The following is a 26,590-nucleotide window of genomic DNA, read 5'->3' as shown; positions in this document are numbered from 1 at the left end:
GTCCTCGTCTGAATGGTCACTCTGTGCTTTGACCTTTGAGGCATTCAGTCCTGAGCATTTTTAAATGAGGCTGACATTTGTATGAATCAAAAAATAAATAAAATATAGATAATGTGTTCATTTAAGATTTTACCACCTTCCCATTCTGAACAGTGCATGCAGTGCTGAAAGATGTGCAGTCTGTTACGTTACGTTACTGTCATTGACGTTAAGGGCTTGTCCCTATTGCTAAATGTGATCTTTCCAGGTTTGCTGCTGTTGATGTAGTCTAAGGCATTACAGTATATATAGTATATGGTTATAATGATCTTTAAAAACCTTTTCACTGAGGAAAAACAAAATCCTGCAGAAATAAATCGGCTTAGTGGACAGAATTAGAGGGGAAGGGTTTGGAGCCAGGGTGGGATTAAGGAAAATTGTGTGAAATAAAGAGCGAGTGATCAGGAGTGACTGTGTGCGTGCGCCTGAGTCTGGAGGGCGGGAGAGAGAGAGAGAGAGGGGAGAGAGGGAGAGAGAGAGCACTGAGTGAAGAGCATAGATTTTCATCCAATTCTATATCTGTTTTTCTAATCCTCGACTGCCGCTGTTTTGCAAAGCGGTGGTTCTACGGTTGTTGGGAAGATACATATTTTATTTCACAGGGTATTATTTTGCAAATACCGCTCTGTTCACTGACAGTTCGTCCTTGTTGCGCCTGTTGAAGTGTATAGCCCATTAATTTCGAACTTCTATTTTCTCAGCGACACTTGAACTGCACCATGAACAGTTTGTGGGGACCACCCGAGCTGGTACCTTTGGAATGGTGTGGATTACGCAGTCAAGAACCGGAGAACATGTAAACGCATATGGAGTTTGGGATTTATTGTCAAATATGGGAAAGATGACCGTCTTGTCTTTGTGCTTTCTCTTGTGCACGATTCTCCTGGATTTAGCCGTTGGTGAGTAATATCGCTTTGCACTAGACAAGCTAAATATCCTCAGACAATATTAAGCAGTCCGCAACCTACGTAGAATGCACTTCCTCATTCCTAAGGACATCATTTCGCAGTTTCATAGAATTGGTATTCTCGGGTTTACCTTCGTGGTCTTCGTGCTGTCGGCACCGATCTACAATAAGAGTAGTGGGTTTTGTTTGAACAACTAACGTTAAGTAGCCTAATTTTCACAGGGTTGTTTGATGCTAACTTTTGCCTTGGTGTCAAAGGGGTTTGGTTTGTTCTATCGTTTACTAAATCCACAGCCCTTTGTAGGCTGTCCTTCCCAGGCTGTGTGCCGGCACGATGCAAGGATGGCACGGTTGGGTAAAATAGGAGAAAGGAAAGGGCAAAGGCTGGAAATAGGAGATAGGGAGTATTCTTTGCAGGCTGCATATACAATTTTTCCAATCCGTTTATTAGCAGAAGACATATGGAGGACAAAATAGTCTTCGTTTCTTGTAGTTATTATTATGATTATTATGGGGGGGAGGGTTTGGAGTGTTGGAATTCACGTTTTTGGGTTACTGGGGCTGAAAGGAGAGTTGAGATGCAGTCCTTGTCGTTTTCAAACCTATCAACATGCAAGTGTTTCATCTGGTCTAACCTACCATCTCTGGCAGGATGCTGTACACTGCACAAACCGGACCGATTAGAAATGCTGTTTTCGCGGAACTCGCATAAAGTGACAAATGGTTTGTCAGTGCAACAGTGATAGGACAAGTAGCTACAAGACCAATCTGCGCCCGCTTTCCCGTTTACCTACCTCACATTATAAACAATAGGCTAATGTTACCATGGTTTATTGTCGGGCTTTAAACGACATAAGGCTTTAATGCAAAGTTTTCTGGATGATGCAAGTGTATTCTTGCCATAGCTGTCCCCCGACCCTCGATTTATCTTTGCCTGTGGCAGTGGCATATTGGCTTCTACCATGGAAGCCAGCTCTCACACACCACAAATGATTGACAGACTCAGGTAGCAACATTTGGAGTGACAACAGGCACGCTGGGCTTACTCATGCTTGTTCTTGCCCAGCTGCTTGCTTGCTTCGTCGAAACTGCGCATCTCCTCATGCGGTAATCTCATGATGGCATTTAAGCCGAGCGTGAATCAGTGATGTGATGTGATAACTCCTGTGGTTCGCTTCCCCTGCTGTTCCTACGGTGACAGAAGAAAATTACAAAACGGTGTAAAATGAGACACTTGCGCTTTCCTTTAAGTAATAATGAAATTCAAATGCACATTGTCATTAAACTCGGTCATAGTATTTGGCTGCTGAATTTATTTTAAAGTCCTAATAGGTGTCTGTATGGTTTATTTGAATTATTTATTGTCTCTTCCTGTGACTCCTTAGATGCCTTTCGTGAATACCTGTTTGACAAAGATTGTGTGCACTGCAAACAATCTTGTCCATTTATATCCATTCTGGTCTTCTTTTAGCCTACCTCTGCCTTTACACCTTGTATACATTCATTTAAGGAGCTCTTATTAAACTGGTGTTCATAAGAGTGACGTGCAGGCCAAAACTTGTTCTAGGTCAAACTTTTTCTAAGGGAGAAAGCAAGACAATAAGATCATTACACCAACCACAGCTTGTTAAACTGTAGTCGACTGGATACTGGTCAGTAAAACACTATGTGCCCTGAGTGTTAACCTCTGTTCAAAGAGTGTTGTCTTTAACATTTCCCTAATCCAGCTACAGCAATGCTATAACTATTCAAATAATCTACTCACACAAAAGTGCACTCCATGTGTTAACTCTTTACTCATCTGGGAGTCTGCTCTGTAAATCTGCTGAAGAGAGATGTTATAGCCTTGCTGCTTTCATCCACTCAGCTTCCTGTAAAAAATCAGGTCTGGCCAAATTACATTCTTCCTCAAGTGATCTTCTCCTCCCCTCATATGTGGAGTGAGAAAGTTCTTGGCCCAATGACAGACGAGGTGGTGCAGAATCGATTCACAAAGTGAGACGTGGTATTTGGCTTTGGGAGGGAATTGAAAGCAGCCTTGCCATGTTGGAGCCCACACACAGCGGAAACGACCACTGGACCTCTCTCCTCCTGGTCATCTGTGTATTTGTGAAGTGACGTAGCAGTCGCAGTTTTATCTAAAACCCACTCAAAACCTGTGCAAAACATGCGGTTCAGTTTGTTTTGCGAGATTTGAAAACACCTGGAGATCAATTCCTCCCCATCAATTTTACATGCCCTCTCGCAGGTCTTCAGGACTCAAACCAATGATTAGGCCTGATGTTTCACTTATGTTCCGTCCTGCTTCTGCAGCATTTCTGTCAAAGTCAGTCTATTTACTCCTCAGATTTCATCGACTTCTCAAGATGTTGCTGACAACTCATTTAGGTTGTTGCTAAATGCAGGAATATGCTAACTTGAAAGTTACCTTTTCTGATGGTTTCGTTAAACCGAGTTCTGTAGACTGCACCCTCAAAAGAAACAAGATACAGGGCATGTAAAAATGCACACACTGCTTAACTGGATATGGCACATGTTGATATTACCCAGGTCAACGTCCTTTAACCACTCCAATATATTTGTAAATTGCACATGTTCCTTGCTTCATGCGACACTATATCATGCACAGTCCAAGATACTGCTGTGTTGCAGGAGTATAGACAATGTCAAACAAATACGTTTCTGAACTGAGAGTGACAAATAGTTTATGTGACACTTCATTTTGTATGTTGATTCAATAATTACGATGGAAGCCAAAGGATAACAGTGAAAATCAGTGAAATACACAGTCTGTCTTGATGCTCTTTTTGAGGCAGTAAGTGGAACATCCTCTGGTGAAGCACATAAACCTTTTACAAACAGGTCATAGGCTCAGCTCAGATATCGCAACAGCAAGCATGAATGCAGAATGAATGGCTACATCCCAAACAAAAGATGGTTCTGTGCATATAGATAATAATCTTGCAGCCTACTAGATATAATATTAATTATATCTAGTAGGCTGCAAGGCAAACTATATTCTCATTGTGTTTTAATTCAGAACCACCATGTGTGATTGGTAACAGCCTGAAATATAGAGACAGTGGACAGGCTTTTCCACTTATTTTTGTACCTCTTACACCTGTCACTAGACCCTTGGCCATCCAGACGAAAATTGGCTCCCATAGTGAGTGTCGGGCTCCCTGGAGGGTTCTTCCATTTCCTTCTCCAAGGAGAGTTCTTTCTCCTTATCCATCATGATCAGGAAAAGTATCTATACCAAAGCTAAAATGACTCGAGTCTCTGCAACCGAATAGCTCTTTTTCAGCACGTATGCAGCAATTTGTTCTCCTTTGGCTGGGCTCATATTTCACTGACATGTGTCCACTATAGCCACAGAACATCCTGGTTTGTGTCTGTCCGTGTTACATATGATCATGCAGTTTTTTTTCTTCTTCACCGGAACAGGCTGAAGAACTGAGAAGTACACAATTCCCAAGACACTCTTGTTGAGCTTACATCTTAAAAGCCAACTGCTGGAACACCAGTGATTTCGGATCTAACGGTCCAATAAATCTCAATTTCAAAAAGAGCCGCTTGGATTTTGAGAGGGTAATCTTCAATTAAGAGAATGAAATATGATTCAAATGCCTTTAAGTAGCACTGTTCTGCTGCCTTTTCTGTGTGGCATTGATATGGTCACACTCCCATCCTGCATCTGTTTGCTTTGCTTTCATTATAAAGGTTAACGGACCATGCACTGCATTCATATGGGGCGGGAGTTTTAAAGGAACGATAACATTTCTCTACGTCCCCTGCGGCGATGCCCAGAAATTGTCTCCTTGCCACAGCTAACTCCTGTTCCAGCTCAAAAGCCTTTAAATCCTCAGCTCTCCAGGCCTCAGCTGTGCCTCGACCCGAGGGACGTGACATTGGAAGGCGAACAGAGCTTTGGCTCGTCCTCATCAAAAGTGTGCCTCTCTTCAAATGACAAATGTGACTCTGTGCGTCTAACGTGTTTCCTTTATAAGGGTAGTGTTTGCTCTTTGTTGCCACACTGCGTACATTTTGTTGTTAACTGACGTGTTATGTCCACGGAGGTATTTCTTTTTTTTTAAATGTTACGTGTCCAAAGGGCGAATGTTTTTGTTTACACTGTTTGGAGTTCAGGCACCAGTACAAGAACCTTAATCAATCTGCCTTCTGCGTTACTCTGAAGGTCACAGTGGGAAAAGATTGTACTGCTCAGGCATCTCTTGCTTTGTTCCTCAAGCCATAATTACACAACAGAATAGCACCCAGACCAGTATACTCTGCTAGTCCTGGGAGGTGTCCTGTTTATGACATTAAAGACCATTTTCCATTTCTGTAGACAGTAAAAGCTCCATAACTACCCTAACAGTTCAACTTATAAAAGTAGTTGGGGAGTGCTGTGTGGGAGGGCTGCTGAACGACAATAAAAAAAGGGCAATAAGATACAGTATGTTATGGGTTAGTTGTTAAAGCTTTTATGTATAATCCTATATGGTTGCTACACCAGTGGCTTACCATTGGGGACACTGTGTTGTGGGTGTTTGTGGCTGCAGTGTTGAAGGGAGGCACCAGAGACATTATCGTTATGTGAACTGTGTGCTCACCGGTGGAATCACTTTGTCTACTGGATGTTCAAGGGGAAGTGTTGCATTAGTATGTTATCCATGACCACAGCCTCAGACAATGAAGTCGCGGCAAATCACGGTCAAGGACAGAATTGCACTGAAGGTAGACAATATAGAGGTGTGCCTTCCTGTAACAACAATACTGCCTTGATGCTCCTGTGGATTACCAAATCAATCAACTCATGCACGGCTTGCCGCGTCACTGTCAAACACTCACTCATCAGGACAACTGTTTGCTGGTGATATCCAAAAAACAGGAATTCCTGTCAAAGGATTAAACTGCTTTGACATTTGAAAGGGCCTCTGTGTTCGTCTAATAAGACATCATTCTCTGAAAGGAGGACCATTCGGTATGAGGCAAATTCATCAGCGTAAGACTCATCGCACTTGTGAATAATCCAAAGCATTTGTTCAAGCCAATTAAACAGGGACAAGATAATGATTGCTACATTAAAACATTTTCTGAATTCTGCAGAACATCCACAGAAGTTTTACAAGTCCCCAAAACACCATTTGTCCTCTTACTGCAGCCAAGCTCTAAATTGCCAACCAACAGTGTAGTTTATTTTTGCTCAAATTACCCAGCTATCACTCCGATTTAAACCAGAACATGTCAAAGGCAAGTGCCAGAAAGCAATAACCTGGAGCTGAGAGACCCCACACATTTTTTTGAGGATTCTTACTGACAGTTCTCTAGCACCCATCCATCAGAAATCTTTTATATTTTTTTGTCAGTCCTTTTATTTTTTCGGCCTCCTCTTGGAGAGATCTCTGAGCGCAGTGGTCCGCCCCTCTTTCACCCGAAAGACCAAGCCTGTAATAGCAAAGGAACCTATTCAATTAATCACCACTGTGGCGGTTGCCCAAAACTCTGAAGCGCTTGGTCACAACAGCACAATCATTACAGAGGTTGTAATTCGCATGGATTTTTGATTCCTTTGTTCAATTATTTTGAAGGGGCCTCTAGTGGTATGGGGAGTGGGGAGCAGAGGAGAAGGAGGAGGCAGTAAGTGGATGCAAAACAATATGCTATAAATATTCCTCTGAATCATCTGACCATTTGGTACATGCTGCGCCTGACAGAAATATATGTGGAACCCATTTGTCTGACAGCAGTTTTCCAATTTTACATCCCTGTCAAGTCTCCCGCGTTTCCCAAGTTATCATCTCCCATCTTGCCATCAAGTTATCATAAAATTACTACTATTTGTGGAATTGTGACAGTGTCTGATAAAAAACAGAGCCATTTGATATTTCAGCATTGTCAGCTGGTAGACATCTATCTATAGTCTTTTGATATACCACCTGTTGTCAGTGTCCACTGAACCATAAGTTACAACACCTGGTTATGGGGTGTGTGTGTGTGTGTGTGTGTGTGTGTGTGTGTGTGTGTGTGTGTGTGTGTGTGTGTGTGTGTGTGTGTGTGTGTGTGTGTGTGTGTGTGTGTGTGTGTGTGTGTGTGTGTGTGTGTGTGTGTGTGTGTGTGTGTGTGTGTTTGTTTGTTTGTTGAAGTGGACAGGCAGTGGATATTTGTGGATGTGTGGAGCTACTCTTAGTTGTCTAAGTGATTTTTCCTTTCAGCAAACTGAAGCTCTAGGCCTACATCTTTGAAGATTTATAATAATACTGAAGTCTAGTCATGCAATCCAGGTGTACTACCCTCAACAGCTGGCATTTGTCAAGATAAATAAAGCTGTTATTTGTCCTCTTGATTAGTTGTTAATGAAGTAAACAAATATCTATTTGGTCTTTTCTTTCCTTGATAACCTTCTGGTCTTGCACATCAGGTTTTATAGACACCTGTGCAATGCATTGACGTGCATGCATCCAATGTCAATCCTTTAGTTCAAAGGGTGCAGTTGGGTTCTGCAGTAATGACCTGTTCATAATCCTGCTTAAACCCATCTTCTCCTCATTGTCTTCTTCGATCTCTTTAAGATTTCCCTTACCCAGAGTACAAGGCGAACATTCAGTTTTAAGCAGTTATCGATTGTGTGGTTTGTTGAAGGCATGGCTCAAGGTATTGACCTTTATCCCGTTCTGGAATGTGAACCTTTGTTATATTCTAACACATGCCAATACGTGCAATCAATCTTCTTCAGGATTTAACGAAAACCCTCACTTTAGTCGTCAGCTCAACAGATGTAATATTTGTGAGTGTAAGGAAATCAACTCAACTCCAGCTCCTGGAATCACTTTTAAAGAAGCACCTGGTGCTCTTCAAAGCTTTCTGGTTGCTTGAAGTGGGACACCTCATGTGTTTGTTAGAAAAACAAGAAACAAAAGAGGAGAGCTCTTCCATCTTTATAGATGTAATATGGTTCAGGTGTAACTGTGCACAGACCAAAGCTCTCTTGTCTCACTTAAATTAGCTTGGCCACTTCACAGAGCCTTGCTCAGTTCCGTCAACCTATAATGCATCTTGGAGCTCAGTTTGAAAAAGGTCGCAATTGTTGCTCCAACTGGATCCGTTTAATCAGAAATTATGTGGAGAAATTCACTGGGTCTTGAGCAGAAAGTTTGCATTGAATGCAATTTCCTGAGAAAAGAAAATGTCTTTTCTCCCTGCTGGATTCAGGAACAGTTTGATTTACTCGCTAGTTCTACTTAGCTTGTCAGCTTAGTGTCTTGTGTGCTCAGTATTACTACCAGATATTACACCACGAGCTGATCCCATGACATAACTTTAGTCTATATTCATTAACAGCAGCCCTAACCCAAAGGCGTCCTTACTGAGAGCCAGGCCATAATGACCAGGGATGGCAGGGATGGCAGGGATGGCAGTGCCAGGGTATTGCCAGGCTATGTGAGGGCAGCCAGAGTGTTTATTACATCCAGGTCAAGGGTGAGAGTAATCCCAATCCCAGCCATTGTGCTTTGAGCCAGGGTCAAGGATCTCATCAGAAATCTCTCTCCCTCTGTCTTCTTCTCTCTCTCTGTCTCCCTCCTTCTTCTATGTGGCTGCTGTGTGTAGCGTTCGCATTAAGACGGTGTGTGTGTGTGTGTATGTGTGCGTGTGTGTGTATGTGTGTGCCAGTACTTTTTAACACAGTACCCGTACATATCCATGTAATGTGTAATATCCATGTAATGTGCTTGGTACCAGGATTAAAGGTATACTTAACCAACCAGAGCATGTGCTTGGTACCAAGATTAAAGGTACACTTTACCAACTAGAGTATGTGCTTGGTACCAGGATTAAAGGTACACTTTACCAACCAGAGCATGTGCCTGGAGTGAGCTTTACTCTATAAGGGGCCCAACGGTAACCCTGGACTATATCCCTTAGGTGGCAAAGTCAAAAAAAGTTGCAGTGACGCTCCATGAAGCAGCCTCACAAATGAGTTATAACTGTAGTAATTATGAATGTCTAAACTAACAAACTTGTCACTGAGTGAGAATTAAGAAGTTTGTTTCGGTGTTTTCTGTGTCTATGCTATTTGTCATCCATTTGTATCTCACAGCACAAAGTATAATTTGAAACAAAATGTACGGTTGAGGATGCAAATTGTATTACTTCTTATTAATTCAAGTCCTCTATCCAACTAATCCTCATCAGCACCATGTCAGACAGATTGCATCTCATGGCATTAACCTCACCACAACTCAGAGCTTACAGATATGGACTCCACTGTTTGTCCTGGTTCATGTCTTCAATAACCCCCCCAACACACACACACACACACACACACACACACACACACATGTAGATTTCTTGAGCATTGTAATCAGAGAAGATGGATTGGAAGTTTTGATGGCTCATTTTAGTCCATTTTAAGCTGGTCTGGGGGCAGCCGATCCCACGCATAGCAGCAGATTTAGTGGAGTTAAAGCACCGTGTGCAGGAGATGATCTGAGGCTTGCCCCTGTTCTGTCCCCGTCTGCCTGTGACAGCTGGGCTTGAGTCATAGGAAGTCGAGATAGATATTGGCAGGAAAGGGGGAGGCGGCAGGCTCTGCCTTCCACCAATCACAATCCCCCTGGCTCCGTGCCACACTTAGCACTTACATAAAGCGATTAGATAAAAAAGAAAATATGGGAAATGTAGGCTTGAAGTGATTTCTCCCTACCGCCCCCCCCCCCCCCCCCGTGTTCAAAGAGTATTTGAAATCAACCTTTCCTGAGCATTCTTTGCCGTCACACAGTATTATTGACAGTCAATGCTGAAGAGGGTTTAGTGGTTGCAAAATGAAAGGGAAGAAAAAAAAAGAGGCAGCTTGGGATCTGTTCTTTACAAGCATGTATTAAACTTTCATATCACCAAAAGATTTATCCCCCTACAAAACCAATGCTGTGGTTGGAAATGTCAAATTACAGCCTGCAGATTGCTCCCGAAAGACAATCATTCTGTCCAACAAGGTTTAGCTTGCATTTTTTTATCTGGCCCTCAAAACTTCCGGCAATTATGTATCATTATTGGCCAACAAAAGCTGCTCCATACTCATAGTCCTCTTGAATATTTTTCACATTCTTGCATAATGATTAGTTACTGTTAAAGACTTTTTTACGTATGGAGTCATCAGTGGGAACTGTGATGATATTCAGTGGTGCTGCGTAATCATTTCTGTTCACTTTCGATAACAAAAGATGTTGTGGCTGACAAGGATGAAACCATTCATTGACTTTGATCAGACACACACCTACTAAAAACACTATGTATTATAAGGTCCTCGAGACTCTAAACACAGAAGGTAGCAGTAGATAAGTCCAAGGCAAAGGGTGGCAGTGAAGATAGTACATTCTTTCATCTGGATTCATCTTAGCTCCTGGAAATATGAGCTAGTAGCAGATCTGTGATACAGGGGTTGCTCCAGAGGGGGAATCTGCCACTTTAGTTAGATATATTTGCTGTATATATGTCCGTGTGCATATGTGTCTTTTCTAGATGAGTCACCCTTTGATTACCATTATTGTATAGTTTTCCCCTAGATGGATATCTGATACAGTAAGTTGTGAGTGTGTATCACCCTACTGGCTTAGTGTGTGTGAGGAGTAGAGTGGGCAGAAAACGGGAGACGCGAGAGTAGTTTGCACCAGGTGCCTCGGGGCTCATGTTTTATCTTCTACGGCAGCTGCATCATCGTCACTGCACGGTTCCTGTCCCAGATCCGGCCATAGACGGCGTGCTTATCAGAGCCTGAGCATCGTACTTGTTACGTGGACTGAGAAGCCTTTGGTTGTCAGAGGGTTAATGATTACATTTCTCCCATTTCAGTCAAATTCAGATGAATCCCTATGTTCTAAATATATGCATGCAAATTATTTCTAATCCGGTTTTTAAAGCTATCATTCTCCATATATATTCTCTCTCTCTCTCTCTCTCTCTCCCTCTCTCTCTCTCTCCCTCTCTATCTGTCTCTTTCTCTCTCCTCATATTTAAGAAAATTGTACAAGCTGTAAACATCGTTGGCACACTCCCCGCATGTAAATAACTTATATGTGAACTCAAACAGTCTCCTTAATATGCACTGGTTTACTTCATTTTTCCTTACACTGGCTTTCCGACTCTTGCCAGTATGGGCCTGTCAACAAAATGAGGCATTTAAGTGACTGGGTTGTCTCCAGAGGCCACGTGTGTCACATCTGTTCTCAGCTGTGTGCTAAATAGCTGGTCCTGCTCTATGCTTTTGATATTTTGAATGTTTTCAGACCCCTGATAGATGGTCCATTAACATATTTTATTAACAGACGCCCCGTGAAATGAATCCATATCGGGGTTGAGTCGTTCCCTATCTGACTGGGCCCTTTGGGGGGGTGGGGTTGTGGAGGGGGGGGGGGCAGGAGGAGAAAATGGATCCCTCAACACAAATAATCCAGAGAAATGACACAGGTCCCTCGTCTTTCTCTCTCTCTCTCTCTCTCTCTCTCTCTCACTCTCTCTTGCTGCCTGTGCATTTGCCACCTCCAAGGTCAAAAGGGGTTGAGGCGGCTCAAAGAGCTGGATGATGAGCGAGCTGTTTAGCCTCTAACTTCTGTGGCTGCTATCTGAATGTGTGCATGGTGGCTTTTATGTTCCATAATTGGCGGAGAGACGAGAGAAAACAGTGGGTGTGATGGTTGTGGTGCTGGATGTTGCTCCATCAATTTAATGAAGTGGTGACGCAGGCGCTCTTTTTTTGTTTTGTTCTGTGACTGTTCATGAGCTACTGTAGTTTAGCTATTGTAAAAGTATATGCACATGCAGTGTGTTATTTATGCCCACATACACACATCAGATCCTGAGAAAGCCCTCATCCATATTCACTTACTGTAATTACATGGAATGGAAGTAGATTGTGCTAAAGTGATCACAACATGTTGCATTCAGTATATCCTGCGTGGATAGGATTATGATAGTCCAGGTTTTGTCATAAACGTATTTGTAGCAATAACGATCCATGATAAGGTAAGACATGTATTCTGATCATGGACAAATGTCTGGTTTACCACAAATCTTTTTTCTGAAGGCTGATCTAACATGCACATCAATGCCACAATGTTTCATCTGGCTGCTTTAGAGTGGCTAGGACAATGTGGTAGCAGTGGTATGCGGTATGCGCGATGGTATGGATAGCGCATTGTACCTATAACATAAATCTGCACTTAAAGCACAGGAGATTCTTTGAGTACCCAATTGTCTGGGGATGTGGAAATCTCGATGATGTATAACTTTATTGCAGCAGCAACTTTAGCTGGATATCCTCCACGTAAGTGTCCTCGATAATGCAGGGGAAAAAAAATACAAAACATGATTTCACAAGAACTGGCAATTTCCCCTGCTGGTTGTTTTGCTGTGTGCAGTGCATCAATTCGAAACAGCCACTTCTGTAGATACGGTTGTTAAGTTAGAATTTAACTCAAAATGTTCAACAGTTGAAAGAAGAACAGGTTCTATAGGCCAGCAGACAAAGCCGTCCTGCTCTGCGTGTGCTGTATAGAGCACCTGTTGACCACTGGACTAGGTAGACTATAAGGGTCTGGTCTTGTAGCAGGGTTGCTCATTCCTGCCTTTCTCACCCGTCGTGTAACTCACTTCATGTCTTTGAGCGTGCCCACGTGACGAGCTGAAACAAGAAGGAGAAATAAAAGCCTCGGAACGAGTGGCAGGTTCCCTTAGGTGTCCTTTTGACAATGGCGTCACATGGAGGCGGCCGCCTTTCAGCCGTGACCACTCTGCCACCACACTTTACCAGAGCTTACAGAGTGTCACAATCAATCTCAGTCCGACAGGCTTCGTAAACACCCCCACGCCCCCCCCCCCCCCCCCCCGCCCCCAGCAATCTCCTCCCACTACTTTTTGCCATGTTGTGTCCGAATGTGGATTATGTGATTTGCTTATCATGTTTAAACATGGATGCTGCGCAATAACAATCACTCTCCATGCCTCCGCCCCGTGCACCGGCAGCCTATCAAAGCCCAGGAACCCCGGCCAGGCCCGTGCATAATACTGGGCTATACTCATATGCATGTTTGAGGTTCACGAACACGGGCTTAGGCTTATTGTTTTGGAATAGCTTGTCTTAACAGTCCCCCTAGCTCTTCTTCCCTTTGCAAGAAAGCATCTTCAAGCACGGGCTGTTATGGGTTGAGGAGGATTTGTTTTGGTGTCACTGTGACCTCCATCTGAACAGAGTGGGCCTGTGTTCTTCTCCTTCTGCGTTAGAGATGCACATAATAAAATATCAGCACAGATTTCATTACCATTTATAAAGTCTGTCAAATATGAGATGATATGTCTGGAGATGCATCTGCTCTGCTGCCTGAAGAGAGAGCGAGAGAGAGAGAGAGAAAACAAACTACAAAGGTGAATTGCACGCAGACGGACAAAGTCAAGCTCACGGGCGGCAGAAAATATTCATAAGAGAAACAGCAGTGGATGCTGTGATTGCCTGTCCTAGTGGCAAACAACACCTTACCTCGGGTAATAAAGAATTCCATTTGAATCACTGACAGTTAACCGGGCTGCCAGCCCGTCATAAGCTGCAATCCCCTCCTGCATTGATTCCCCTCGATCTGTGTGCTGCGGCTCTTGTTAACACTGTCAGCGGAGGCGTTCATCTCCATCACTCAGCTTGGACGCAGATGGGACTGATTTGTTTCGTGTTTTTTTTCATCCCCTCCCACTCTTTTTATCTATACACTCCCCCATGCTTGTCCATGCATTTGCTTCTTTAGACCTTTTTTTCCTGTTGACCCAGTGTTGTGTTGTCCTCCCACACGTCCACAGGAGATGTGTCACGTTAACTCGTCACGTTCTACGTCAGCTGTCCTGACCAGCAACGGTGCACACAGTCGAATAAAATAGACGTTTTAGTAGTGACGTTGTTCCGGAGCTGCGCCCGTGTCGTTTGACCTGCAAGAGCGTTTAACTCCTTAGCGGGGGGGTGCATTTCACCTTTCTCTGTCGCTACGCTTCAGCATGATGTCTTGCTGCTCCTTGTCTAGCTCTCATAAGCACAGGCAGCCTTGGTGAGTCTCGTATGGTGTCGGGGAAGTGGGGGTGTGGGTGGGGTGGGATGGGATGGGGGGGCCAGACTGTACCGTCTCCCCAACACCACTTTCCCTGAAGAGGATGTTAGCTTTTGCAAGGGGAGCAGCTTTCACATTAAAAGAGGGAATAAAGAGATGGAGAGAGAGAGAGAGAGGGGCGGAGGAATTGGGGGGTGAAACAGTCTAATCCTTGAGCTGACGTCAGGTTGGACGGGCGAGAGCGGCGCGGAGGCGGAAGAGGATTGTGTGGGCCGCACATCTTCTGACAACAGATTATTTCCCATCACGCGCACCAACTTCTTCCCAGGAGAGATGAGCAGCGGCTTTATTTCCCAACGGGGCTGGGATCTTGAGGCATGTTTGCAGAGGAGTTTGCATCTCTCATGTTTGCCGTTGCAAACACACACACACACACACACACACACACACACACATGCATAAACATCCACACATCAGCATGCAAGCACACAGATGCACAATCACCCACACACACATACACATGCACGCACAGCAAAATGCACGCAGTCACTCACGCACCAAGCAGAGAAAAAAGATGAAATGTGACCCCAGAGACTCCCATTATCAAGTCTCATGCAAAGGCTTAGATTGTTTTCTGGCTCTGACTTCATCATGTCTAAGTGTTGCAGCTTGCGAGGGGGATGCATGCGAACCTAATTCCATGGTGAAGATTAGAGGATGCCGAGGTGACACCAGCAGTGGTTCTACCGTAAACCTCGGATTGGAGCGCCAGTGGAAGCAGAGGGGAGCGGAGTCATCGTGCTCTCTGTTTGGGAGCACGTGCCGCGGGGACAATATTTGTGTCTGTGCCTGTATTTGTTGTGCTGCTAAAAAAGTGGAAGTGGGCAGAGTTGAAAATAGCAGATGCATAGAATTAAAGACTGTTTTTACATCTTCTGCAATTCACCTCCTTCTATTGTAGGGGATGATGGAAGATAGGTCAATTAGTATCACATACTACATTAGCAACATAACAGAAATCTTAATAAGCTTAAACAGAGACTTAAACAACAGTTCCACTGAATATGTTGAACTTTCCTTTGAATGCTGTTGCCTGCCTGGATAAAGTGATATTTATCTAAAATGGTTTCTTTAGGTGATTATCAGTTTTATTATAAAAGGATAGACATGCTTCCTTTATTTTATCATCTAGATGTATTATATACATATATGTATGTTTTAGGAAAAATATTGATGATAAGGTGCATGTATTTTCCCCTTAGTCTTGTTTCAAAAGAGCTGTTGTGGGCGTGTTGTGTTTGCATGTGGACTACCCCAGTCAGAGGCACTGGCATATGAAAGAGTCCTTGAATTAGTTCCCATCATGGTCCATGGCACATGACATTTAGCGAGGTGCTGAGATGCACAGGCAACACTGGAGCAGTAACTAACCAAACAGGAACAGATGCACATGGAGGCAAGGTTCCATATCTGCAGCCATGTTTACTATATCATGCCTTGCCTTGGAGCGTCCCCTCTGAATATTCATGCACACGTTTTCCACTGATATGAATCAGAAAGCATAAATAATGTATCAAATGAGGGATGTCCACTGCATTGATCAAGATCTTCCATGTCTCTTAGCTATGTTTACCATAGCACTCTCAGCATGGCATGCACAACCAAAAAAAAGAAAGAAAGAGGTAAACAAAATCACCATGGAGATATTATTAGAACTAACCCACTTTGCTGTTTTTTTTTTTTTTTCGTCTTTATTTGCGATAGAGGTGAAAAAAAGCTAAGCTACTCATGAGGTTAGAAGCAGAATTAGTCACAAGATTCAGGGGTTTTGAGGGCTTGGACACAGGCTGTTTTATGTTTGCTCGGAGTAGAGGTCAGTGACCCATATTCGGTGCATATGTGGTGTGACAGCGGCACGATTAACCTAGTGTCCAAAAAAAATCCACAACCATTGGAGCCAAAAATATGGGTTTATGCTCTTATGCGCTTAAGAGTCCATGGCTTTTGAGGGTGCACTCAGAGCCTAGCCTGCGTGCTTTCGGCCTCTAGAGGCATTGCATGGTCTGCATCTTCAACAGTGTAGACGCCTTGAAGATGATGTCTCAAGGAATGCTTCCACATATGATAGCAACACAGAAGACCTTACAGAGGAAGAATTCACTCTCCAGACACATCCATAACCATACACTCTGAATACAATACTGTTGGGTATGCATCTGTTACATTATGTATAGGTTATCTTGCTGCAGAGATTCTAGTATAATCTCATTGTTTCTATGTTTGTGCCTGTTCGATGTATGCATGGACTGCTGCACACTCAGATTGGAGATAAGAGGGAGAATTGGAGACCAGAATCAATTTAAAGGAATCCTGACAGCTAACGGTTTAAGTGGAGTTGGCTTTTCTACATTGAAAGTTAATGAACAGCCGGTGGAGGGTAGAGGTAGACATCTGTTATCACTTGAAGGCAGAATACTGTGCTTGCCTAATGCTAGGTGTGCCTTTGTGTTCAGAGCAAGAGTCGAACAGTAATACATTTCATAACCTTGGTCAGTCAGACGCTTAACTTGTGCAGAATATGGGTTTTATTTTGTATGTTGTCATTATTATTTAACTCTACTGAAATGCATTTAGGTAGCAAAAATCACCAGCATTACATCAGAGGGAAAGTTTACCATTGCCTGAATCACAAACTGTGGGATGCCTGTCAGATGGATTCAGACACAGACAGAAAGGGTTAATAATAACTTTAAGTGAAATCAATGTCATGGCATCGACCATGAGATTAATAAGTGACTGCATATTGATGGGCCACGTGTGAGAATGTGCGGGTATTGCTTGATTGGATGGGTCATGCATGTGAGATCATGTTTATTGTAGTGAGTGCTCTTTGTTTGTGTCTTTGGGTGGACTTTCATTATGCTAAACAGTGACAAGCACAAACCATAGCCCTGTAGAATTACAAAATATTTTTATTTCCATTAGAAGCGCTCCGTCTTGCTTTTTTGCAAAACTTCCCTGATTCGATTTCCTGTTCGTAGTCAAATGTTCCAGCAGCTTCTAATGATACAGCAGAAGACTGGCAACCAATTTAAATAAATAACAGACTTTCAGATTTTCCCTGAATTTTTTATCCCAGTACTGCAACAATGTCAAATAGGAGCACCCTGACCTTATGCTGTATGTATTCTTCTGTCAGACAATGGTAGTCAAAGTTTTTCCTTCATTTAATGGCGAGAGCCATTACTGAAGTGATTTGAATGAAATAGCATATTCACTAGCAGTTCTTTTGAGAACAGTCTCACTGCCATGTGTCTGATTTAGGTGCATATGGGTTGTTTGATAGTACACTGTCTCGCTGTCATGGGGGGGGGGATAATTTGACATTGGATCAGTGAATTATCCTGAAAATGTGTAATTTTACCATGACTTTTATCGTGCTGTCAAGGGAATAACGTAAAAGAACTGGTGAGCAGAGAGCAAATTTAATGGCAAGACAGGGATAGCCATCCAGTCTTCTCTCTTTTTCGCCTGTGATGGGCAAAGTAAAATGTCCCTCCTAGAACATATGCAATTAACAGATTAAGACCAGGCAAAATGAAGAACCTTTACTAGGTTCAGCAAATACAATTGAATATTTAGATTGACAGACATAGAAAAAAAAAAGCTGAAGCCAATCAACCACAGAATAATGGACCTGCATTAACCCTTTCAATCACATGGCAGGTTTGATGTAACAAGTTGGATAACATTCCATGACCCTTAGTGTCTCCCTCAGAGAGCTGGTCCTCTCGGGAGCCCCCGCAAATCTCGTCCACCTCATTTCACCATCCGCCCCCCAATCCCACCCCCACCCCGGTGATTACCTTTGACAGACTCAGTCAAGGTTGCATTATGTTAATGCCGTCAAAAGATTGTATTATGGTAATGCTGGAGATATTTCAGATTTGAACAAGAGGGAAAAAAATTGCAATTTGAACTCCTTATTTGGCAGGCTCAATCAAAGCAAGACACTGGCCAATTCAAATAAGTCAAATGGGGGGTGTGGGGGTGTGGGGGCATGTTGAGCAGGGACGAAGATCGGTGTGGAGCTGACAGCAGGGACTCAGTGCCCTGTGAATAGCAGGTACAAAAGAGACTGATTCCATCGGGAGAAGGCAGGTGGTTATTGCACAGGATGGATGATGATGATGACGATGGTGGTAGGAGCTGAATGAGAAGACTCTGCACGGTTTTAAAAACGAGCCGCAGGCTTTCCTGTCAGTCAGTGCACGTCTCGCCAGAATATACATGTATTTCTCCCTCCGCAGTGGTTTTCATTTTTCTTTAATATCTGGTAATCTCATTTTACCCCCATTGCTTATGTTCCATTAGTTATCACTGTGAGGTACGGTATATTGGACCTTATTTTTCACTTTTTCATTTCAAGAAAGACACAATTAAATTGTTTCCCTGATCAGACAGTCTGGACAGCTTTTCCACTATTATTAATTCTGTGACATTTTGAAAATGTATGTATGATTCTGAGACGCACCTTAATGTATTATTTTCCACTTTTACAACCAAGTGTGCCTGCATGTCTCTCCCAACAATCTGTCATTTGTTTAAGGCAGAAATTTGTTTCTGCATACTGCAGATTGTTTGGCATATATAATGTTCTATACTGAAGTGTAGTTCCTCAAATGATTTCAAGAACAAAGCTAGGCTGTCTAACACACACACACACACACACACACACACACACACACACACACACACACACTCACTCACTCACTCACTCACACACTCTCTCTTTCTCTCTCTCTCTTGTTCTGTAAACAAAATGCCCATGGGCACTTATGCTATGCTATCTCTCTCTTTCTCACACTCTCTCTCTATCTATCTCTCTTCTCTCTCACACACTCTCTCTCTATCTCTCTCTCTCTCTCTCCTCTTGGCAGAGGGCTACTAAATCCACAGCTCTGCAAACACTGTAGCTGTTTGTCTCAGTTAGCAGCGAAGCCCCAACCATGTGGACGACTGTCGGGACGCTTCTTCACCGATCATTAATTTTCACAGTGCTCATCTGCTTTAATTAGTCACTGACACCAGCGCCTCACCCTGAAACACACACACAGCGGTGAGCTAATGATATCAACCTGCAGTGATCGCTGGTGGTTGTGGGCCAGTTTCATACTTATCCAACTTTTGTACATACAAGTTCTGTTTGCAACATTACACTTGTCATGATTCCGGTCAGAATTGCTCTTTGTAAACATCTGAATGTTATGTTGATTTAAAGGCATAAGTAATTTAAAGTTTTTTGATGATGTTGGACCACTCTGTTTTATTCAAAATTAGGTAAATATTTTAACATACATACAACTCGTGCAAATCTAAATTTCATGATGATTGGTATTTCATTCATTTAGTGTATCAATGTATTTAACAATTTATTACATATATTTAACATAATAACACATGTTCTTTCTTCGGTCAAAAATGACTATTGTTTTATGAACACCCAACTGACTGCATTGAATGTGACATCTGACAACTTAACCATTACTTTTCATTCAAAAAAACTCGATGACTCTAAAACTTTATGAATCTTACTATAATTTATTTTATCCATTCAAGTACGTAGGTTGAAAGATGTTCGAGAATCCTCATGAGTTTAAGATTAAAGAAAATATTTGTATTTAAGACTGTAGCTTCAAAATGGTCATTCTTGACCGGAACACAACACAAGGGTTAAATGACCAGAGGCATCCATTAAATGCATGTATCAGGAAATGTTCAGAAGACGGTCTGCTCCCCTCAACTGGTGCTGTCACCATTCAGGCATGCCTTGTTTCCCTGTCAAGGTGCACACAACGTGCTCTCATGAAGAGGGACCAAGAGCTTCAAAGCTATGATCCAGCAGTGTTATTGTGCAGATGCTTCAGGCCCCTTGTCGTGGGCTCGAGGTAACAGGTGCACCACTATGCTGCCTTTTCTGTCATGCCACCAAACGAGTCTGGGTGCTGATGCGAGCTAATTAATTAAAATGACTGATGTGCTCAGAAAGTCACCATTTGGCCGCTGTCTTTATTTTGAGCCAAATCACGATGCCAGAAACACGGATTAGGAAAGGGGAGAATCACGCAGGCGTGTTTCCCCAGACAGGGGCAGCATATTTCGCTAGATGCCATGCGCACCGGGTGCAGAGGCAGCACCGGAAAAGCCGTGCAGGGCCCCAGCGAAATGTCAGATATTTATAACCAACCGCATTAACAATAGCTAATGAAGCAATGTGCCGGTTGTTTTGCTGGCAGAGCAAAGTGGAGCGGGCAGAACGCTGTTAAGTTTGCAAATGGCATCTTGACAAATATTCACTTTTTTTAGAGCCACCAGTGCAAAAACAAAGATTATGCAGTCAGCTGTACATAGTTGACTCTCTGTTTCATGGCGACTAACGCGGCTGGAGATCTGCTCTCAGTTCTGTTATCAGTTCTCTATGAGGTTTCAGGCAGTGGAAATATTTTGGAGGCCATTAGGCAAAAGTCCAGGTTCAAAGAGTACACATCCCTTTAAATTGTCCCCAACTTTGCTGATAAACACATTCCATGGGGCGAGGCAGCTACACTAACAGCAGCCTAATTCGACTGTGATTATGACAGTTGGCCCATGGGCTTATGGTATGTCATTTACATGCTTTTAATGCACAGATATGATCTATATCATTTCAGAGTCAATGCCATTTTCAAGTAGAAATGGGAAGGCAGTGACATTTTAGCACAAGCAAGGAAGAAAAAGCGCATGAACGAGTGACAGAGCTGTAGTCGTCGCAGGGCTGTGGCCCTCTCCCGCTGGGCCAGCTGGCTACTCTCAGCCATGGATGGGCTCGTTTTCGTGGATGAGTCTTGCAGCTCCAGACACTTCTCTTTTTTTCTTTTCTTTTTTTTTTTAAACCACGGGACGCGTCGAACAAGTGAGGGAGGAAGGGCCGCAGAGGAATGGGCGCCCGCCAAGTCTCCCACTGCGTGTTTATAGTCCTCATCAGTTTGAAATGTCAGCCCAGCCAAGGGAGTTCCAGCGGGCTTCTCGACAAATGCTCCCCACTCCACTCCGGAGATTTCTGGACCAAATCAACCACCTGCCTACCTCTGCTGCCAGTGTCTGGCGATGGACAATCAATACAGACACAAGAAAGAGAGGGGCTTTTTTTTTTTTTTAAGGAGTGAGAGAGAGATCTGTATTTCACAGGTGTCTATGTTAGTGCAGTGCACTGTAGTGCACCCTTAATAAGAAACAATTAGGTAAGGGCCCAGGAAAGTCCAGCCACTCCTCACATAATCCATGGGTGTAGTTGGGCGATTTAGTCCAGTGAGGCCCGGCACTGGCTGTATCGATCGGCGCATGGCCCACTGCCTTAGTGGGAAATTGGCTTTAAGTGCTGGACTAACTTTCCCCTCTGTTGGGGCCCGGGCAGGGAAAACTGTAGCAAACTGTGGCAGGTAGGATTGACCGTGGGTTAACAAGGTCATTTATTTAGCCAAGCTGGGGGCGTGTGTGTGTGTGTGTGTGTGTGTGTGTGTGTGTGTGTGTGTGTGTGTGTGTGTGTGTGTGTGTGTGTGTGTGTGTGTGTGTGTGTGTGTGTGTGTGTGTGTGTGTGTGTGTGTGTGTGTGTGTGTGTGTGTGTGTGTGTGTGTGTGTGTGTGTGTGTGTGTGGACGGACAGATGCACTTGAATGTATAGAGCAGAGAGGGAGCACGAGAGCTGTTTGCTCGCTTAGCACACCTGACACACTCATTTACCTCCCTCCTCCTCAACTTTCCCAGCTTACTCTCACTCTCTCTCTCTCTCTCTCTCTCTCTCACTCTCTCTCTCTCTCTCTCTCTCTCTCTCTCCCACCCCTCTCGCATTCTCAGCAACTGGCCTGCAGCCAGTCGGTGATCAGATCTACTGCGCTCAAGCAAACAGCCATAAATGGCTTTTATATGCGTTTCTTAGCCTCTCCTTCCCCTCGCAGGTCTGTGGAGAGTTACAGCCAAATGTATTGCCCTCAGCATGTGCGCTCGATTGCCATAAAGCTTGGCACCAATTGTTGTTTCCTGAATTATAATTTATTTATAACTTATTTTTCTGTTATTGCCTTCTATTTGCGTTTCCTAGAAACAAAGCTCAGTGCATACAGTCTAATAGTCTGCTTGATCTGCTACTGAGTATCATTTGGATGTTTTAGGGGGGGACTTGGTGTAACCTACTTCTTGATGATCAGAGTGATCAGAGAGTGTTTTTACTCTTTTTTAACTCTGCGTAGTGTAGATCTGGGGCTGAGCTTTGCCTGGACGAGAAAGGTGAGACAAGGCAGGCTTAGATAGGGTGTCCCTGACACCAGGCTCCACAGCTGTTCCCTGGGAATCGATTAAATGCTCGATTAAATGCCAGGCCGAGCTATCTGGCAGCTTAATTCAAAGACATATGCAAATAATCTGGCTTTGCAAGTTATTGCCCTGCTTCAGACATTATGTTTGTCTCTCATCCTCTCTCTCTCGCTCTCTCTCTCTCTTTCTTTCTCGTTTTTGTTCACCCTCTTCTCTCTGCCTCCGCTTGCTCGTCCAGAGATACACATATCGCACGAATACACAGACTCTCTCTCACACTTCGGGGTAATGTGCAGGGGGCTCAGGAGAGCATGTTAGGGAGGATTACAACTTTTCAAAGTCGCTGTGAGCATATGCAGCCAGAGCAATCCGCATTTGTTTGCTCAGTGGTTCAGATGGCTCACAAGTATGGGTGCGTGTTCGTCACTGGGGCTCTGATAGTCTAACAATGACGGCTTTGGAATTCTGCTTGTGAATCATTTGATATGGTATTGTAGGGTATCATATCATCAATATACCACTACGTGTGATTGTCGTTATCACAGCACCACACCCATCTGCTCCAGGATCATCCTCATTCCTTGGCACAGTCCTGACTAAAGATTGATATGCTCTGCCGTTCACCATACATAGCTGGCTGAAAGGTACAGAAATACCTCCAAACACAATAGAAATGGCAACAATGTCCTTCTTTTCTAACAGAGAGGGCCTCAGCCCTGAAATTACTCTTTCAACACACCTGCACAGATTCCTTCCTATTCAAACGCTTTTTTCAGCACCCAGAGAAGGGGAGAAAGAAGGAAGAGAGAGGGGAAGAGGCAGCCCTGTCTGACACATCTAGTCAAAGGGCCGGGATGCGTGACGACCGGCGCCGTTCTCCACGTGTGCGCCCACCTGTCAGTAGTGTGTCAGCAGGTGATCTGGAGCCTGCCTGAGCAGCCGCCTTGCTGCACGCTACTGACCCACTTAGCTGCTCTCCTTTCGTCTCGACTACTCTCCTCTCCTCTGTGCTACCCTTTTCCAGTGACGTGAGGAATGGGACCCACCCCCCCCCACACACACACACTCTCCACTCCCTCTCTATCTCTCCCTCCCTCCCTAACCCCTCAGCTCGTCACCCCTCCCCCTCCTCCTCCTTCCCCAGACTTCATGATCCTTGCATGGCTTTGCCCTGTGGAGTCACAGCATCTGTTCCGGTTCCGTGTGATACCAGGTGTTCCAGATCCGCTGAGGATTATGGAAGAATCACCATCATGCTCACTCTCTCTCCATCTCTGTCTCTCTCTCTCTCTCTCTCTCTGTCTGTCTCTCTCTCTGTCTCTCTCTCCATCTCTGTCGCTGTCTCTCTCTCACTCTCTCTCTCTCTCTCTCTCCGTCTCTCTCTCTCTCTCTCTCTCTCTCTGTCTATCTGTCTCTCTCTCATCCACTTCCTCGAAATCACTCCATTGCTAATCCGTAGTTAAAATCTAAGGGATGCTTTTCATCTTTTGTTTTTCGACTAACAGTCCTGTGATGCGGCGTTGTTGGTTTATTATTAATTTTTTTTGCTGTCTTGTTTTTGTATGCCGGTGTGTGTCCGTTGTGAAGCTGCAGAAACCTGCAGAAATGTCTGCCAAAATAGAGCATAAAAAAATATGACTGGATGAAGTTCTGTGAACATATCACATAACAGGACTCTTAAAAGTCTGGACAGAAACATGGCACCTATGGCCCAGTCTGTTGCCCCCACGCTAGCAGATTTATAGATAGCCCAGACATATAGCTCTAATTGCAATGGACTGCAACCCTCCAACCAAGATAAATAGCCCCCTGGAACATATACTTTAAATTCAAACACATCTGTTCTAATTTCTCATGACTAATGGCCTTGTATCTAGATATGGTTTCAGGGTGACAAGGGACATATTTTTCTACCGTTCACTGATTCCTTAGGAGAAGGAGTTCTTTCCTTGTGGTGGCTTTGACATTGAATGAAAGCAGAACATAAAATGAAAAACAGCCAAAAATGATAGTGTATCGCAATTGAGCTATAAACAGTGGGACGACTGGTGAACTACCGCAGAGTATACATTGGTTGGTAGGAAACATTTCATACTTGTTTGTTGAGGACTGTATTTTTGAAAATATGAATCCAGCTGGTTTTGTGGGCCTTTTAAACCTTGGCATCTGTATGTATGTCAGACTAATAGATTTACTGCTGAGACAACTCTGAACTCCTCTGCTTCTCAAAGAGAGCATGTAGCCTTTGCCTTTGTCTTGCGCAGTACTGGGAGCATTGTGCTAGTCTTTAGGGCCCTTGAGTGTGGCTTTTGACAGATGCAATTTCAGAGCCTCAAAATGTTATCTCTTAAAAAAGCAAGGCCACAATTTTCAGATCAATTCTCATCATGAGGGACTATTGATTTTATGTTTGGCTGTCAAGTCGACCCTGGGCCAAATTAGCCTTATTTTGGTCTTAAATGCTAAAATGAAGAAGTAATGGAAGCTACTGAGATCTTCCAAATATAGGCAGTTCTCCAGTTCACGCTATTGTATTGTGTAAGGGTACACAGGGGCTTGTGCATACATCTTTAAACAGTGGATTGTCTTCCATAATGAAGCCAGTTAGTAAGATGGCAATGTTTTGTATAGAGGCTCACTAGAGAATCTTTACCCTCCTTTCCATGGTCTTTAGCCATTGTATTTAAAGATATAAAAAAACTGACTAGCTCAGCTCTCTGAGGAAATGCTTAAACCAATAGGAAATCCTCTCATTAAGAAAATCTATGCGCCCCACTCTCAATGTGCTCATAGATCTCATTATCTGTTCTGTTTGCCTATGAGGAAGCAGTTCATGCGGGCTGAATGTATTTTTTTTTTATTTCTCTGTATTTTTATGGAGCAGAAATAGGTATCAATTTGCAGTTTGTGACAATTAGTATTTCCCATATGAATTCATCACACGGAGTACAGTGATGTACAGGCTAATGCAAAACCTAGAAGCAATTTAGCACTTAGGTCATTCAGTAATTGTGGAGGAAATGTCATTTTGAACACTTTCTTTAATGGTTATTGTGAGCCATGTGTGACAATGCTTTTAAGAAAGGATGGCCGGTAGAGAATATTTGGCCTTCAACTGAAAGAAATTGAAATGTATTAAGTTGCCTTTTCCCAAAGTGAAAATAAAATGTACCTCACCTGGTCACAATGAAGATGGATTGCGACTAGACCAGAGAGGCAAGGGGGTTCAATAACAGTAGAAATTAACTTTTTCCCCCACATATCAAAAAGACCATTGTGTGGAGACTAAAGAATGTGCCAGTGGAAAAAGATGAATACTGTAGCATGGAAATTATGAAATGGCAGTGTATTTATTTAGTCATTTAGCAGACGCTTTTATCCAAAGCGACTTACATATGTGCGACTTACAATGTATACACATTTTCCATTTTACGGCACACTGCACATCAGGAGCAATTAGGGGTTCAGTGTCTTGCTCAAGGACGCTTCGACAGGGAATCGAACTCGCAATCTTCTGATTACTAAACTACTTCTCTACCACTGTACCACTGTCGCCCCATTGTATTCTTTCCCAGACACTTTTATAGTTTCACTCTAAATGAAACATGGCACTTTGAATTTTAGAGCACAGCAATTACTACGGTTTGAGAGGATAAAAAAGGCCGACATTGGCTCGAGCATGGGGGGCCCAACGTGAGGGGTCAGGGGTGACTTGTAAACCATTTTGGATGGCAGTATGTAATCCATGTGGTAACAAAGAGAGAGGCTGATGACTTGCAGTGAGCATTACACCCTGGGATTGCTGTGAATACTCCTAGTAATACTGGCTCTAAGCCCGTCCGTCACAGTTGTCCATATTGGGCACAGAAGAGTCATTTTGTTATTGTTTTGCCTCATGCTTTTAATCCTTCATTCGACTCACAAGGGTCTGCAATATTATGTCTCTGATGGAGGTTACAACAATTTGGTTCAGGATTTATATGATTCATCATCATCATTTCCTTTCTGGACTTGCAATTGTTGCAGTGAATGTACGTGGCTGTGTTGATTTGACACGCTTTTGGCTACAGTCAAAGAGGCTCTTCACAGTAGCAGAGGTGCAGTTATATGTGGATCTGCGATGGATTTTGATAGGCCTTCTGGAATTGGAGGACTTTGAAGAAGCATGTAACATAACTGGACATTGTAAAACTAAGAGGAAAAGTCACAGG

At 43.5% G+C, this 26,590-nt stretch overlaps 1 protein-coding gene across 2 annotated transcripts in view; it reads left to right on the top strand.

The window, feature by feature from the left end:
• The first annotated feature begins 303 nt into the window (after nt 1-303).
• Nucleotides 304-26,590, top strand: part of igsf21a (immunoglobin superfamily, member 21a) — a 168,831-nt gene continuing 142,544 nt past the window's right edge. The window contains exon 1 of one of the 2 annotated variants that reach the window (XM_031567343.2): nt 304-938. In XM_031567343.2, coding sequence (XP_031423203.1) covers nt 800-938 — 139 coding nt within the window. In that variant the 5' untranslated portion in view covers nt 304-799. The remainder of the gene's footprint in view (nt 939-26,590) is intronic. The other variant, XM_031567344.2, reaches the window with a different exon arrangement.

Source organism: Clupea harengus, chromosome 5 (genome assembly GCF_900700415.2).
Source record: "Clupea harengus chromosome 5, Ch_v2.0.2, whole genome shotgun sequence".
NCBI classification, from domain to species: Eukaryota; Metazoa; Chordata; class Actinopteri; order Clupeiformes; family Clupeidae; genus Clupea; species Clupea harengus.
This window is presented reverse-complemented; position numbering and strand designations above follow the sequence as displayed.